At 41.0% G+C, this 18,916-nt stretch overlaps 1 protein-coding gene across 1 annotated transcript in view; it reads right to left on the reverse strand.

Annotated features, from left to right (window-relative positions):
* LOC119647077 overlaps positions 1-18,916 on the reverse strand; it is a 160,654-nt gene that overhangs the window by 36,997 nt on the left and 104,741 nt on the right. Inside the window, exon 5 of the mRNA XM_038047834.1 lies at positions 1,583-2,121. Within this exon, the coding sequence (XP_037903762.1) occupies positions 1,583-1,802 (220 nt within the window). The 5' untranslated portion in view covers positions 1,803-2,121. The remainder of the gene's footprint in view (positions 1-1,582; positions 2,122-18,916) is intronic.

Genomic DNA, 18,916 nt, shown 5'->3' on the forward strand with positions numbered 1-18,916 from the left:
ACATTTTTTTTTATCAAATATAGTCATGTGGGGTGTCAAATTAAAGGTCTCAGTTAGTACTTTACGAAGCTGGCCTTAGTTTTGACATTTGTTGGAAAGGTGGAGATTGCGGGGGGTTGAAATTGATCATTTCTTTAACGAACCCATTCTCAGAAACTACTGAACCGAAAAATCTGCAAAAATGAAGAGGCTGCCACTGTATGGTGCCTAGGCTTCGAGGTACCTTCCTTACGGATACCTGTCCAAATAAAGTTAATAATAGTATATTACTATAATTTTTAGTAATTGGCAGGAAAACCCCCGTTAAGTTTACCTTACATCATAGAGCATAATGAAAATTGTGCTATTACTAATAAAGTTATAATAGATCAAAGCCGCCGCTTTAGTGCAAATTCAAGACTTTGAATATCACGTGAAAGTGGCTATTTTCACATTATATATATTACCTGCTACATACTAATGGGACAAAAGCACACTCAAATCTCTTTATAAAAGAAATACACCAAACCTTTTATACCTGAAACGTCTAGCTTCCAGTTTCCCGACTTGTTTCATTTTAAATTTGTTTAAATTAGCCGATTTTCAGCAAAGATCGGGTTTTTGGCTTCTAAGTGCTACGAAAAAATTGAAAATAGACCAATCAAAAAATCCTTCCGGGATTGCCTCGAGAGATATCTCCTTTAACGAATTCAATCTGATTTTTGTGTTTCAATTCAATTTTAAATTTCTTTGCATTAGAAATTTCGGGGAATATCGTTCGATTGTTTCATTATTATGTGGCGCAGCAGGATTGGCAGCATTCGAAATTTATTTCGAATGTTGCGAATGCGAGCATTTAGATGACGCCACCGGCGCTCTGCATGCGTTTTAGAACGTGCCACAGGAGCGACGGCCACCCAAAACGCAGAACCAGGTCGTCTAACGATTTTTGACCCCCTCAGCAGGCGCAACTGCCTCGTGGATACTGGCGCGGAGGTTTCGGTTCTTCCCGTACTCCGGCACCATCTATTGAGCGGAAAGAATTTGAACAACTTGTTTAATAGGTCATATGTGCATATGGTCCCTAAGCCAAACGGCGAATGGCACCCCTGTGGGGATTAGAGAAGGCGCACAGACTGTTCCTGACCGATATCCAATTATTATTATGGAAATTGATTAAATAAATTGGCACTACCTGCTCCCGCAGAAAAACCACAATTGTCTATGTTTAATCAAGCTATTGACAAAATTGTATGATGGCAATGATGACTATCGACTATTTAGGTGAAAGGAAATGAACTTCCATTGGCCAATTTTCAGGTATCTTCTACTTCTATTTCTACTGTAATTGTCTGGAACACCCTTTTATTCTTTTCTAATAAATATACTTAGTTCGTGATGTTTGCAATGTCGATATCAGCAAAATATCCAATTATGTTCATTTTCCTCTACAGTCGAGCCTAGTTATTCCGATAAGTTCTGTTGATAAACTTCATATAAGCCGTCTTATCTACAATGCAGATTCCTAGTTCTACACCACAATGTCTTCCTGGCTCACACATGCTATTTTAATGATAAATTATCTAAAAACATTTCCACTCACCGTTAGCTGTGAATATATCTCCTTCATGTTGCCTTGTAAGATTAACAATTTGCATTGTCTCTAAGCTTTCCAGTGTTCCATCGGCGAGTAAATGTGGCGTTGGGTCCGGCGACGCAGATACAACTCTTACCCAATTTGGCCAGGTGATAGTGAAGATTACCCATAAGAAAATTAATTGCGTTGGTCCAGCAGCAGAAGGAGCAGAGATGAGGGCCGGCATTGTGTTGGCTGAGTAGGCCAAGTCGGCGTTTGTCAGGGATTTTCGCAGTAGCAGTGCCCAAGGAATTTTTCACGGAAGATACCAGTATCCAAAAAAAGTAGATGCAGATGAAGAATGAAGTAGGCTTTTTCGAAGAGGAAGTGTGAGCATGCAGCAAGTGCATCGTAATCTACATAATTGGTTGCTCAAGGTTGTAGCAATCAATTCCATGTTATTGTTTCGTAATTTGATGACATCTCAATGGACCTGGCCATGCTACAGATGGGACGGGACGCTTACAGAACTTCCTCGGATGCTTCGTGGATTTCGGTATGGATTCCTGAAACGGGAAACAAAGGATAATAAAATGGTCAATGGCATGTACGAGTACTTCATGCAGAATAATGCTTATTTGTTAGTCCGCCTGGTTATATCTTACAATTTTTACAAAGGAGTCTCGCATTGGCAATCTTGCATAAAAACAAATTGCGTTTGCCACTTTGCTGCAGAATGCAAACATACATGACTCTGTGCATTCGAAATATGCAAATGGAAGTACCGTAAATTCTTTTGGAAGACTGCCATTTAGAGGCGTCCCCCGCAAAAAGAGATTTGTATTCGCAATGAAAGATAGGTTCTTGCATCACTGCCGGCTATTGGGGGAGGAGGATTGCATTTTGAGTAATACATTTTGGGTTAAGCATTTGAAGATACTTTTGAATAAACCATTTGGATATGGCTCGGTTTATGTAGATTTTTCAATGGTCGTGACCTTCTGCAAGAGTTCATGAAAATTAATGTATGGAGTTAGAACAATGAACCAATAATTCTTTAGGGCGACTTTAGGCGGATTAGATAAACCCAGCAATGATATATTCGTACTATGCGTCCATTGTAAACATTTTTACTACGTTATATTAGTATGTTTGTTACTGATATCTATAAACGTCATAGAAGCGCTTATTTGATTCTGTACAAGTTAACGGAAAAATTCGACTCATCGAAGGAGCTACTCTTTTATGCACATAATAAAGTTGTTGTTAAGCAACTTGAAGACGCTGTCATTTACGTCTAAGTAGGAAGAGCCCCATCAAATCATAACCTCGTCGAAAATAGACAACTTCAACTGTATGCCCGCGTGTGGCGTCTCGTTGTAACGGATATTGTAAATTGATTGACATTTAGTACAATAAATGTCCAATTATATCTACTGAGCACGTTTGCGATAGAATAATAAAAATAAACCAGACGAATGGGTAGCTTCTTTGGCGCCTTTCACTGCAGATTTTAAGTAACTACAGATCCATAATTTTTGATTAGTTTACTGGAGTTATAAAGTAATTGTAGTTGATTATTGATCAACGGTAGTTGCTTTCAGAATTTTATCTCCATTTGAAGAGATACCTATTTTCCTAAAGGTCTGTTCAAGCAAGTTTCGGATTCCAATTATTTATGATGCTTTGCAGTGTACTTAATTAAATTACTAACGATCCTACATCTTGACTGAGAAGGTTCCTTTTCGTGAATTTATATATGAGCTATGGGTAACAACATCCCTAGAGATAAGGACCGCGGGAGTTAACTCTGTTGTTCTTCTTATTAAGGAAAGCGAAGAGATGGGACCCAACACTGTGTCCCAGTGAATTCTTTAATCGGGTTATTCAGGAAGGAAGAACACCATCTGACAGGCAAGAAAGTACCACTGTTCCAATATGGAAAAAGAAAGGTATTCCAGCAGAATGTTCAAGTTACCGTCCGATCCGGTTACTTTCCAATACGATAAAGATTTTTGAACACATTCTTGACAATCGTATTCGCGAAATCGTTGAAATAACCATGAATCAAGCCAGATTTGTCAAAAACAGCGGGACTACTGACGCACTACACGCTGCGCGGTTACTTATGGAGAAACATCGTGAGAAACATTGCGTTTGACCGTGTGCCACACGAAATCATCTGGTATGCTTTACGACAACACTTAGTGCCAGAAGAACTCGTGCGCTGGGTTCAATTGCTCTACCACGATCCGAAAAGTAAAGTTCGAAGTATGGTGGGGGTATCAAAACCGCTTCGTGTCTCTGTTGGTGTTCATAAAGGAAGCGCCCTCTTACCATTCCTCTTTGTTCTTGTTATGGACACCGCCACACGGGATATCCAACGTCCAGTGCCCTACACACTGCTTTATACAGATGGTGTTTTCCTAGGATCATATAGCAAAAATGATCTCGAGCAACTTGCCCAAAAATGAAATGATCGTCTCAGATTCAACCTAAACAAAACTGAATTTTGGACGACCGATCCCCATGAAACAGGCCAAATCACTGTCAGCGGCGTCTTCGATGGTATGCTCATGTAATTCGTGCTAACGAGAATTCACTTGCCAAGATTGGGCTGAACATCGAACTCGATAGTAAACGACCAAATGGCAGGCTGAAACAACGGAGGTTTGATACGCTGCATGGGGATTTAAAAGCCTCAAGATTGCACCCAGATCAGGCATTCGATAGAGCTAAATGGCGAAACCGATCACGACGAGCCGGCCCTGCTTGCAAACGGGACGAAGGCTGAAGAAAAAGAAGAAGAAGCTAGTAGTCAGATGACTTCGTACCTCAAAGGGAACTTGAGACCATTATTGAACCGAAAACATGGTGGCAGAGAATTGTTTAGTTGGCAGTCTGAAGGCTGACTCTTGCGGGGGTCCAATACTGAGTACGTTAGGGCATACATCCACACTACCCAAAAAAGTCTGACTGCTTGCTTCACGTTTTGTGTAAAACAAAACCTTACGAAAATCGGTTCAATGTCTGTCTGTCTGGTTGTCACACGCACTTTTCCTAGCAAGGGCTGAGACGAACGTATCAACACCAAATTTAGTGAGAAGAGCAGAGTTGCAGTGAGGAACAGCGTTCTACGTTGAGTTTAAAAGGGGGGAGGGTGTAAAAAGGAGGGGTAATTTTATTCACTGAATATAATCATGTGGGGCATCAAATGAAAAGTATCGATTAGTAGTCTTCAAAGCTGTTATGTTTTTTTGATATTACATAAAAAGGGGGGACTGTGCGGGAAACTACCCTCCCGAAAATTCTGAAAAAAGTTACGAAATTGACACTATCCGGTACCTGGGGCTTGAAACAACCGCATAACGATAGTTAAATATAAATAAAATAAATAAATAGTATAACATTATTTATAAATTGTGTGGAAACCCCCAAATTGACTGCAGTCTAAGACTATCAGGATCACACTAAAATGAATAATCTGACATGCTAGGTGCATCAATATTGCGAGCTAGATACAAATGGGACAAATGTACATTCAAATATATAAGAAATACACAAAACCTTCCATACTTAAAGCGGCCAGCTTTCGGTTTGTCGACTTTTTTTTTGACTAATTTTGGATATGTAGATACATATAACTTCGATTTCTTAGTTGTTCCTTGATGTATTATCTCAAGTCAGATTATGGTTCTGTTCCATCATACGTTTGGTTATTGCCGACTCATTGTCCTTCGTAGTCAACGAAAGAAACAAATTGGAAGAAAATTTTCTCTTCTTGGGTAAAACTTTTATGTGATGTTACAAGTCTTGTTTTTCGGGAACCAACTATTTTTTTCATCAGGAGAAGAGAATATTTTGATAAAATGGACAGCTGGTTCCCGAAATACAGTGTTTGTGACTTCAAATAAAAACTGTAAGCAATAAGTTTAAATTTTCTCGAATTTATTTTTTTGTTGAACCCATTTTTTTGTACAGTTTCTCACACAATTCATGAGTCTTAACCCGCTCTTCGAATAAGTAGAGGGCTTCCTTCATAGGTTCCTTGGGAGCAACCCCTCTACATCGAAAGCCCTATCGTAATACTGTAGTAAACTATTTGTTACTGCACGTTTTCCTGTTTTTAGTCGGTGGCTTCCAAAGAAAGGTTATTTTTTCGGTCGCAATTATCCCTTTGATTTCATTGCCTTTTTTTTGCAAATTTTAAGAAAGTATTGGATTTAGGACAGAGAACGATTAGAAATTGTGAGTTCTGAGACTCTTATAATTACCAATATAGATAGAATACTGCGAAACTTGCCATCCTCACATTTTTTCTTACTTGATCATCATATGCATGCTTAGTCATAATGACAACCGCAGCAAGAAATCTCTTTGAGGTCCCCAAAGAATGGTACCCCCGTAGTTAGAACTGGACAGTCGCAAATTAAATGCCCCAGAGTTTCTCCCTCTTGTCCGCATCTTCGGCAATGCGAATTGTAAGGTATGCCGAGCTTGATGGCATGGTCCCTCCGCCCCCAAACTGTCTCCACAGATCTTTGATCCATCGGTGAAGAATACTGTGTCATAGCCTTGCAACAAGCAGCCGGTCTTCCACTTTGCCCTGGTTGCAAATTCCACAACAAAACTCTCGTGAAGTTCAGTACTATGTGGCATAGTACGTGGGGAATGCCCAGATTTCTCGAGGTACAACGTTTAGGAGGTTACTATGGCGTAGTATGACAATACTGCACACTACAACGTATTTAATGTGAAGGTCTAGGGAGAGGAGATGCAGAAGTACATTGAGAGCATCTGCCGGGTAGGACTGCAGAGTCCGGGTGGCACCTGCACACGTGGTTCTTTGAATGCTATTAAGCTCGTTCTATTGTAATTTTTGCTAGAAGCCTACAATAAAGCCGTACGTTAGGATGGAACGCACCACAGCTGTGTACATCCAGAGAACCCTCCTCGGCCGGAGGCTCCATTTCATTGCAAAGGTTCTCTTGCAGGCACATAAGGTTATACAGGCTTTCTTAACACTTAGTTCTATGTTCAATCTTCAATTTAGCTTTGGATCCAGGATTAAATTCAGATACTTTACATTCGAGGAAAGAACCAATCCTTGTTCATTCAGTCGCGGTAGGTGGAATTCAGGTACCCTAAGCTTGGTGGTGAATAGTATCAGTTCCGTTTTGGTCGGGTTTAAGCCGAGTACGCATCTTGCCGCCCACAGGCACACCTTTCTTACCGCTCCTTTCATCATGTCATTCATAATGGACGGACACATCCCTAATATCAATATCACCAAGTCATTGGCGAACGTCACAGCGTTCTCCCAGCTGTTGTCCAATATATGCAAAATTTTGTCCATCATCGTTAGCCAGAGCACCGGAGAAATGGTGCCACAATAGGGCGTACCTCTGCTCATAGGTCTGGTCAAGTGGTTGCCTCCTAGATCCGACTGGATTATCCTAGTCCTTAACATTCATGTAATCCAATGCGTGACATACCCCTCCTTTTCAATACTGTTCAAGGATTCCTTGATGGCATTGGTACTAATGCTGTTGAATGCTCCTTCTAGATCCAAGAAGACAGCTGGGGTATACTGCTTGTACTGCAGTGACCGCTCAACCGTGCCAATTACCTCGTGGAGAGCGGTTTATGTGGATTTTCCTTTGAGGTAGGCATACTGGGATTTGGAGAAAGGCGTTCACTCCATAATCACCTTTAAGTGGATGTTCAGGACGCACTCCAGCGTCTTCAACACGAAATGGATGAGGCTGATTGGTCGAAAGTCCTTCGTGCCTACCCACTTTCGGTATGAAAACTACTCGCACGTGTTTTCGAGACTGTGGCAGGTATCCCAAAGAGATACAGCTCCGCTAAATCTCGGCAAGCCACGGCATAACCCTTTTCCGCTGCTTGTGGCATGTGCATGACTGGCATTATGCAATTTGGACCCGAAGGCCCGCTTATGAATCAAACTGAGATATTGTCGATGATAATTGAGAATGACGCAATGACTTCTTGATATTTTATGAGACAAACTTGATACAAAGAACTGTAACGTGGTTGCTGACTACTTTAACCGATGGTAACGTTTGTGAAAAGGCAATGGCAGTTGGTGCCATGGGGTGAAGGGTATTGCACTGATAATGAAGGTGATGAGAGTATCGCTGATTTTGTTGACATTCATGAACGGGCGTTTGTAAATACAAAATATATTAAACAGTTTTGTCTTGTCTTCCTGAGCAATAAGACGCTGGTCCACTATATTTTCACAAGAGCAAAGTCATACCTTACAAAAATATCACACGTCCTGCTTTTGTCCGGCACACAATAGGGCAACATTAACTGTACTGATTGTTGAAGGCCAACACCATCGAAGCCAGTCTATTGAACATAAGTGTTCTGCGAATGAGAAGGATTCTATGTTGCTGACTGACTGGTGGGACATGCTGATGAATGGACGGAGTACTTCGTAAAGATGTTGTAGGAAGGATTAGTATATTCACCAATGCCGCGAACAAATCCACCATTTCAGACAATTTCAAATGTTATAATACCATAACAGATGTTGAAGAGTAGTGAAATCTGGAAGGCGAAGAGTTGGGATCCAACATTCTGGTTGGGTGAACTATCTGATTGCGTTACTGGCGAAGTAAGCGGGGTTTGTAAAGAACTGCGGAACTACTGACGGCATACACTTTGAGCGATTGTTTATGGTGGAACACCGTAGAGTATCACCATCTCCGTATTACTTTCCTGGATCTAGAGAAGGAGTTTGACCCCGTGCCATGAAAACTCAGAATTGAATCAACAACAGCTATGTTTGACGGTTTGCATAATTATTTACAAAAAAACTGGACAATTATTCACATAAAGCAGAATATATTTATTTCTTTTTGTTTCTACACAGAGACCTACAAATTAAGAACTTTAGAAAGACACATTCACTCAGCTGCATAAATGACAGGATTAGAGTTGGTACATGGGGAATTCGTACCCATGAAAAACCGATGTCTTCTTTCTAGCCTTGCTTCCATTTAGGTATTTCTTCAGCGATCCGTTCCGGCTTCTTTTTTCGTCCGTAAATCTCAGACAATGAACCAACACATGCCTCGATCTTCTGATAAGCGTCCGCGGATAATTCGGGTGGTTATGGAATCCAAAGCGGTGCAGATATTGTTTGTAGCAAGGAACCACCGTGGAAGGAGGAGCTGGCTAATGTGTAATGTGTTTTAAAGACATTAGAAGGTGAATCCTACTTACAGGGTTTCGACTCTGTGAGTTCACAATCGCTCCTGTTCACACAAGTGACGTAAATAATAGAATGGGTCGCATTACCAAAGCTTAGAACAATTTTTAACTGTCTTCTGATTAAGCTTCGATGGCGCTGCCCACTTAGCCTGACGTCAATTATTGCTCTTAAGTATTGTATTTCGTAGCTAAGTTGAAGATGATCAATTTCTACTTTGACAGACTTTTTCACTGTGATATGTATCGGGGTCATTGGACCCCTGCCCGCTTTCACTTCCTCTGACGCATAGATTCTCGTCTTTTCGTCACGTCTTCACTGTGATAAAACCCCCAATTAATATGCAAAGGCGACCAGCAAAGACAGCACATTACCCCGTCGCAGAGGCTTAGTGCCGAGTTTTCTGGTATCCCTGTTTTGATGATATACTTTTAGCAGTTTTCATCGTCATATACCACAAAGTCCTCTCCGAGATTCTTGACCATTTTCACCAAATATCCGAGAGCTTGAGAGTCAGGCAAGTCCCCGTCTCAATAGCTCCTGTGTCTGATTTGAATGTATTTTGACATCTGACCCCAACCCGTCTTCCGCTAGAAATCATCGCGTTCTTGCCAGGCTCGCACTATCTTTATTTCATCCATAAAGTCGCCAACGATGGATAATAGTGCCTTTTATGTGAATCTCTACATTTTCCCATTTTTTTCAAATTCAAATCAAATCAATCAGTAATCACCGCCAAATCGGGTAGCCTGAATTAAATTGGTTTAATGACGATATCGTTGAAGGATACGTTAGTCTCGAGCACCGTGTAAAATGTGCCTTTCCTAGATAACCTTGCCGTCTATACGTAACAGGGCGCCCACACACATGTTAGGCCCACTATAGATCCCAGGACTCTTTCTCCGAAAGTGCGCTCAACATCGCACCACGTTTAGGTCCTTGAATGCTTCGAGCAGAGCACACCTTCTAACCTTAATTATTCTGCTGTCTCGCCCAAAAGCTGACGCATCCTTAGGACGATCTAGGGCCTAGATGGATCTAAGGATCTGGAAAGTCAACCATTCTCTTCATAAACTTACCTGATTTGAATATAAAGAAGATGAAGGTAATTGACTGCCCTGACTGCCAAAGGAAAAGTTTAAACAGGAGGCTTGATTTTTCCGGAAATTCGGAAATAATTGTCAGGGAATGGTTGATAATCCTTTCACTTTCTGCAGTAATCGAAAAGATGCTTATGATGAAGGTGCTCAAAGAAGCCACTTCTCAAAGTGTTCTGTGCATTGCAATTACCGTAAAATCTTCCCACCAGGTATGACACTCATTTGCTGAAAACAAATATTAATAAATTTATTTTGACACGATTATTACACTTCTCAAATCCAACGACTTAATAGGCATTTATGTAAGTTGTATGTAAAACATGGAGAACTTGCTAATGCAAGCCTCATCGTATTACATAAATCTCTCAAGCCCCGCTGAACCTATAAATTCAAACGTATTGACTTTAAGTACCGCTGAATATGACAAGATTATCGAGTGTCTGACTACCTTCTCCGGACATTAATACTTGCCATTAATTAATTACGTATGTACATATATCGTAAAACCCTTAAACGGATCATTCCTGAGATAGCAACCGATATAGATGTTCTTTCACGTAAGTACCGTGCGCACTGCTATGTCGACAGCGTGATAACGATTCTCGGCTTACATAGTTGAAGATACAATGATGGCCATCCAGATAGTGTATGTAGATGGGATGGCGTCATCTAGAAAGAAAAGCAGCAATTTACCACTAAGGAAAACCATTTAGTACGATCCAGATTAAAAATTATCGATGAGTTACGGTCTTGTCGACTATCGTAGAACGTTTTCATTGCCTCCTTCGAGATATGGGAGTCGTTAGAATAAATGGCCCAAGAACCTGAAACACCTGCTCAGCGATGGACGTACGCAATGTTGGACAGCAAAGAAATGTGCACATGCATTGCAGTTAGAATATCTGTTACTCGATCAAGCTCCAGATATAAGATATTCTTTTGATAATAAATTTCTTGGGGTCTTTTTGAAGGAAGAGCAAGAAATAATGGTTAAGCGACAAAGTTGGGGCAATTGAAACGGTTGGTTTGCATGAAACAATGGAACTGGTTTTAGATAGATGGTTCTCTGATTTAGTGACGGGATATTGACGCGACCTGATTTAATTTAGATATACCCGTACACTCAAATTATGTAAGGGGTTTTCTGTGGTTCGTAATTCCGTCGAAAGTAATATAAGTGATGTTCCGATAATAGTACACATTGCTAATAACATATACTGTTAATATGGACCATTAATTCTTGGCATTTTCGGCTCATATTCTAGTATTTCCAGTCTTCAGTGACCTTCACCCTCTCTCTCAAGTTATCCGGATAATAAGCTGTAATCTCCGTGTACTGTCCTTTCCCTAATTTCTCCTGAAGGTACGAACATGTGGCTTGGAGAAGGGCCTTCCAGTATTGCAGAATACTGTGTTTAGATGAATAGTTGCAGGGAGGATAACATTCGTTCAATTGAAAATGTCGATAAAGTGGAACTACATAAGTTAATGAAACGATTCTGGAAACTAGAGAAATGAGAAAGTGATCATATACTGATCCTGTAAGAAAGGAATTGTAAAATTGTTTTTCTGGCAAGAGCCTCATTCACTTGAAGCATCTAGGAACATTTCAACGAAGCGCTTCCTCCAATTTGGAAAAAAGCCTCAGAGATGATTTTCAAAAGTCCATACACGAGTACCGGTAGCTTCGACATACACATATGCCGGTGATTTACCTGGAGACAATTCAATTTAATTCAATTCATTAAAATATGATTTCTAAGGCGCCAGAAGGCTATTATTAAAAATTAAGGTACTCCGAGGAGCTCAACATTCTTTTGGAACCGCGCGATAATGAATTAACTTTTATCACGGCGTACGTTACATTTCACGTCCCTGTAATAAAGGGGCTCAAGTGCATTATGTTCGCTGCCAATCGTAGTGGTAATAAGAACCTTCAGTTTCCCAAGCTCTTCAATTCGTTTTCCTATTCAGACCAGAGCCCCTGACGCCCTTTCGAGATGTGGTAACAACCTCACCACAAAGAAGGGCACTTCTGATGACGGCTCAGTGACCATCAATATCTCCCGGCGAGCTGTTCAAGATGTCTACCGTCAGCAATATAGTTTTCCCACTGTCGGGCAAAAACCAGGTCCCGTAAGCCAACCGTGTTGAGCTTCGTTCAATTGACAGCCATTTGACCCTTATAGTAGGCTTTGTTCTCGAAAAATATGACAATGACGAGGCGGTGGAAACTGATGAAAGGCAAAAAACCTGTCGCTATTATCGTTACGATCCTCAAAACTACGTTCGAGCAAGTTGTCATGAGAGCCTACCGTGGCATTCATATCTCCCATCAAGATCATAAAGTCCACTTTACGAAGCCCCGTCTGGATTGCATTGAATTGTGCACAGACAGCTTCATTTTCCTCTGCTTCGAAAGTCTCTGTTATTCAGTATTCTGTCTGATACCGAATAAAAATAAGCGCCTACCGGATGTAGCAAGCACTTTGCTGCAGGAGAGAAAGGAGTGCTCCCCAGAATCAAACCATCTAAATTCGCCTAGCCCCAGAATGTCCCGCTTGGACCAATGAAGTTTTCACTGAAGTTGGAGGAACGGAGCATTCTGGAGAGCCTCGATGCCGTCGTCGGGAAGTGCACATCCAAAATCCAGTCATAAACCATTGACGAAAACAAAAGGTAGTGGCCAAAAGATCCGAGGCATGGTAGCCGTTTCCAATCCATAATTGATTTCGAAATTTGCAGGTTTTTAGCCTTCAAATTTATATCCCTTTTAGCCGTTTTTTACGACAAGCAGGGAATATTTTGACTGAATTCTACAACCGCCAACTCACAAAGGAATCTCTACTTCAGCGGGACACCGAGTATCCACCGTAATAGAAAGTTCCATTCCATCCAGTCAAGGTGGAGTTGGTCTTCGCCTACTCCCTGAAATGCCACTCTTCGCTTCTCCTCTCTCAAACGGAATAGGGACACTCTATGGGGGAGTGCTAAAGGACAATGAATTTTGTTTATTTAAAGAGAAAAATGGTACGGAGGCAAGGGTATTTCAAAACATGCATTCGCAGATGCCTCTAAATAGACTAATGAAATACGCTGAGGAAAACCAGGCTGTACAGCTTATTCCAGAGTAGCACCACTAAAAAAGTCACTCTGCTCAGATTAGAGCTCTGTCTGAGCAAGCGACCTGCAGATTTTGTTCAGCGACTGAATCGCTATTTAAGGATATCTGACGAAGCATGTTTTTACTGGGGAAATTGAGAAATCGTCATACGGAAGCGATTTTATTCCGCATTTTCATAGAAAATTGAGTTGCATCCATTCAACAATTGTTCACATCGGAGGTGGAGGCATGTTAACTCCAAACAAAATCTGGAATACCTTGCAGCCAGAGGTATCGAAATGGAAAACGGAAAGCGATTGCGGTCATTGATTCTTTAAACCAATATTTCTTCATGGGACCTGCACATGAAGCAGGTGAAGTTAATATTGGCGGTGAAGACCGATCAACCTTCGTTAATTCATCGGAATGATTTTAGTAATCCTTTTCGTCGAATGCAGTGGATTGCGGGCTTATAGACTTCGATTGTGTATTAGTGTCATTTATTAACGCCAACGCTCTCGGGATTCATTTCAAAATCGGAGGTAAACAATCGTGACTTGACGAACGATTCGTTTAGGCGATTCATTGGAAGCAGATGAAACTTCATCGCTACTTATTGATCTATCGATTGCCTATTGATCCTTTTCTCTCGCCAAATCTGCCTCCTTCAGATGCTCGTTGAGGTGTGATTAACTCCTTTCTATAATAGCATTCCCGATGTACACTTTGTTGCAATGGGCGCAGGGAAATTTGTATATTTTTAGTTTAGCCATTTGGTCGATCCCAAAACAATTTGAAGGTAGGTATTCCTGCTACTGGAAGTGACGACCAAACCATGTCTTTACAGCCTTCGCTTTAGCAAAAGCGAGATTTGGTTACATTTCTATGTTATTCCTTAGTTGGGCTCTCGATAAGCAGGCAGTTTGGTGTGCGTATGTTGATGAAGGATTTATGTTTTTAACTATCAAAATGTAGATAGTCCAGTCGGTTTACCCGTTAAATTTGGGAATTTCTAGAATATGCTTGCATTCTTTACCAAAGCATCCGGTGGATCGTGTGGTTGAAGGTGGTGACCTTGTGCTGACGGGTATGATTAGATGCGTTGGGGATGCCTGGTTTGGTATCCGTCGGTTTTCCGTAGATCTCTAGTTTTATTAGTTTCTGTTTCTTCCTCAGTAATAGAGCGTAAAACGCTGCCTGTCCTTCTTTTTCTATTTCAAGGGCCTTCTATATTTTTTAATGTAGTCTGTTGGGAGAATTGAGAGTTTTTCAATGCCGTCTCTCCTAATAATGGCGTAAATATCATCACGGTATCTCTTCCAGAATCTTGGCCTCAGTCCTAGGTTACCATTTCATTCAGAAGAGATGAAACTTTACAGCATATTATAAGATTCATATTCATGTCGGCTTTTTGAAATAATGTATTTGAAGTCCACAACGCATATAACCGCGTTTGGCCACGTTTCTCCACAGGGTAGATGTGAGGGAGCATTTGAAGTCGTGATTTTTGTTTAAAAAGCTGCAAGGATCTCTAAAGGATCAAGTTGTAATCCGTTGTATGCTGACATGGTCTCGAAATCGGAAAGTGAAAATAGAGATTGAGCTCCGCGAAGGGAACCTCAAAAATGTTTACATTGCGTGTGCTATTAGAAGCGGTACGGTAGGCCATGGTGGCCAACGTGGAGCATCCCATTATCCCGGTAAACGATCTAAATAGAGCACATATATCTGTTCTGCGTTGTTGTAGGTATGGGCGATTGAAAGAGCGGAGACAGGTAGGTTTGTTCACGTAGGAAATTTCTTCTTCAAAAACATGGGTTTGGAGAATGTAGTAATCTGGTCTTAAGGATACTTCTAGTTAACGAACTAGAGAGTCTTTGGGAGGGTTGAACAGAGTCAAAATGAGAATAGAGGCTCAATGCAAAACCCAACAATTTGAGTGGTATTAAGACGGTGGCTGTTGAACCGACACTTATTGTTGAATGCTATGCTAAAGAGCATTACTTAAGTGAAGAGAGGAGGGATGTAGTTGTAAACGAATAGAACATCGAATAGTATTCCTCCACATTTAGTACCCACATATTAAAGACAGAGCCAGGCTGTCCCACAATAGCTCAGTGATACAGTCGGTTGGTCATTAGCCAAATAAGGATATGTGTGAGATAGGGAAAGTTAGTGAAGAAAAATAGAAGCATTAGGCTCCTCAAAATGAATACTTGTGCATCAAATCAATTTAATAATTAATATTAGAATTTATTTTCTAGGATTAGGACTGCAAAAATCAGGACAAAAATAGCTCTTACTTTTTTTGTTCTACGCACTGGAAATGATTGAGTGAGGTGAATTTGGATTTACCGAGTCCAAGGGTCGCGTTTACGTGTTGTTATTTAGTTATAATGTGAGCCAATAACCAAGTATTTTGGGGCAAGAGGAGAGGAGAGAGGTTGGGTGTTAATTCTGAAAAGGGAATATCTTTTCCTAGGCTCTTCATTATTCAATGCCCTTGTTAAAAAATATGTGAAGAGGAGGAAAATGTATTGATCGGATTTTAGTAGAAACAAATATATGAGACCATCACGGCTAGGGTCGTCAAGGTTGTCGATGAGGTACTTAACTAAGGGAAAGAGTGGGGTGGTATTGTAAACGGTATGAGGTAGATTGCAACCAGAAGGGAAAGAGAAAAAAGTGGAGGTAAGTTATGCGGCGAGGAAAAGTAATTGCCAATTGAGTAAGGCGAGTTAGCAGAGAAGCCGCAGGACGGACCAAAATAGTTTGAAGTTTTCACATAGCAATTGGGCTGCAAAACAGGTCAGATATTCCTTGCTAGATTCAGCTGTCAATAATTTGACCGGGGATCAAAGGGTTTTAAAGTGGACGAAGTTAGCATTTCAGACGAAGTTTTTTTATAAAATTAATTGGCGGTTGGGTAAGGGATAAGGATTCGGGAGATTAAGAATGAAACGGATCAAATGGAATAATATACAAAGTGTCATGTGCTTAGACGTACGTTAAGGGATTAAGGATGGGAGTTTCGATAATAATTGTTAGTGCTGATGTATGGAAGCTCCTACAGTTTTATTTTTAGAGTTCTACATAATAAAATGTAGGCCGATGGGGCCGGCAGGCAACGTGGAAATTTGTTCTTAGTTTACTGATTTGTTAAGGTGTGATTAAAACATCCTATGGACAAAATAAAGATTGGACATTGGCGTGGATATTGCGGAAATACATCGCCTTGAAGGAGGATTATATACGGTCGAGGATTCCATCCGACGTCAGCTTAATGCATGGGGATAAGCCGCCTTTGCTTTTGAGGTAATCGAGAATATCACCATAAGAAGTAGACCAAGCTATCTTGTTGCTTGCTTAGTGAAGTGACGAGCTTGGAATAATAGCAGGTGTAACTTACGGTTTTTGGATGAAGGCACCGGTGTGACGTTGGAGAGATCATGCATTTCAACATAACCAAGACGGTCCGTGGTGCTACGTAGCGTTTAACGTTTCGGTAGCTATTGGCCATTAAACTGTTTATCCTTTTTGGTCGCTTTTGATGACTGGCAGGAAATACTTTGAGCAAATGTAAGATGCATTGAGTTAATAGTGCCCCTTGAATTTGACTCCTACTCATTGAGAAGCCTGGGTGCTACACGACTAGAGAAATCTAAAGCGGCTTTGCCCTCTTCTTTACCTTAAAGGGCGTAGGGCTATCTCAGGCTAACGAATATGCAACAGAGATATCGGCAGAGGCGACTGTCAGCCACAAAGTCCTGCCGAAGGAAACAAGTGGGGATCGAAAGGTTTTGGGTGTTTATTATATAAAAATATTTGAGTGGACATTTATCCTAATGGTACCTAGCACGTAATGTATTTATGTTCATTTTCGCGTGCTACTAATATTCAAACTCTTAGAGTTTGCGCTGAAGCGACAACTTTGGCTTATTATGACTTTGTTAGAAATAGTGCGACTTCCCCCAAATTTGGTAAAATGATACTTTATTATGATGAACTTAAGGGAGGTTTTACAGTCAATTACTAAAAATTATTGTATTATGCTATTATTAAATTTATTTGAACCGATATTGCTACGGGGTATTTCAGAACTTTTTCACCTTATAATGGCAACTTCGTGATTTTTTTCCGATTTTACGGTAGGGTAGCTGAGAATGGGTCCATGAAAGAATTGATCAATTGCCGGCCCTCGCTCTACCCTCGCGTGCAATAAATAGTAAAACTGAGCAGCATTGAAAAGTACAAATCGAGACCTTTAATTTGATACGCCACGTGGCTATATTTGGTGAAAAAAAATCATCGAAGAACGATGTAATTCATGGGCGTTCACAGTTCGCACCTCTCCGCCAGGTTTGGTGCCAATCTCTATTGCCGTTTTTGCGAAAAATACGTGTGACAGACTGGTAGACAGACCGACGGACATATTGAATATTGAAGGTTAGAGAGGATATTGATGCCATTATTTTGGTTCTGGGACCATCGGAGCAGATATTGCAACAAGTGATAAGGAGGAAGTAATCCCTTTAAGCGAAGTGGACACATGCAACGCTCTCCACCCAGGTCCGTGATGATGGATGGATGACCAAGTATGGATAATGGCAAGGACTGTTCTCCACTGCAGTAGGTACCTATTGCTACTACAAGGATGGAACGAGTCACTCAAACAAATCCAAAGTGGAAAGTTATAGATGACGTAAAAAGGAGCAGAGAAGGAATGGAAGACACTGATGCAAATCTTCGAACCTTCGAATACCAGAAAAAAAAGCCGAGGGTTTAAAGAACCACAACGAAGCGAGTGCAACGCTTCGACTGGAAATCGACCTCACTAATGAAATCCCTGAAAATTGGAGCAAATGCTTGGATTAGTGTGAAGCTAAGGAAACAGCTAAAACCGTCCGGATGCAATTTTTATTGAAAGCAGAGGTTACCTCTCTTATGCTAAGATTCTGCGGACGGTCAAGGGAGATCCGACGCTAAACGGCCTGGGAGAGAATGTTACACCGATCTGAAGAACGCAGAAGGGAAAACTGCTTCTGGAGCTTCGGAAGACGTAGGAGAAAAGACGGTCAAGGTGAGGAGGTTCTGGTGTTGCACTTAATCCACGATATAACTGTGGAGTGCAGGGGCCTTGACGAGATCACAAAGAAGGAGGACATATGGAAAGAATTGGTGCCACAATTTGAAACTCCAGATGGTTATGTCGATGGAATAAATAACTTGCGGAAAGCATACAGTGGTACGCAGACGGCAATCATCAGCTTGCCATCTGTTTGCGCAAACAAGTTGTTAGTAAACGGCGAGATCAAGATCGGATAGGTTGTCTGTAGGATTCGGGAGAAAATATCTCCTGCCATGTGTTTTAAATGTCGGGAGTACGGTCATATCTTGCACAAGCAACCACGATGGATCTGACCGATATAGACGGAAAATGACCGCTGTCTAGGAAGGAACCAAAAGCAAAGAGTAAATTACGTTTATTGAGATAAACCTCAACCATTGTGAGGCCGCGCACGATCTTTTGAGCAAGTCAGCTCAATAGGTCGATGTGGACGTGACGGTTATTAGTGAATCATACAGATAAAATGATAACGCGGTATAGGTCACCGAAGAAAGTGGACAGTGCGCAATTTGGACGATACCCATTTGAAGAAATAACCGCAACTCCTGGTAATGGGTTTGTAAGAGTTAAAATTAACGGTGTTCATATCTATAGTTCCGCTACGTCAAGCACAGCAAGCGTGGAATACCGAGTGAGGAAGCAAGATTTCTAATAACAGGAGGCTGATATTGCTGAAGCTGTTTCTTTGTTGGATATTGTTCTTGTTAATATTGGAAGTACTTTTACCTTCCGTAAAGGAAGGATAGGTTCAGGGGTAGATATTACCTTCGTAAGCAGTGCGTTGATG

Source organism: Hermetia illucens, chromosome 1 (assembly GCF_905115235.1).
Source record: "Hermetia illucens chromosome 1, iHerIll2.2.curated.20191125, whole genome shotgun sequence".
Classification (NCBI taxonomy): domain Eukaryota; kingdom Metazoa; phylum Arthropoda; class Insecta; order Diptera; family Stratiomyidae; genus Hermetia; species Hermetia illucens.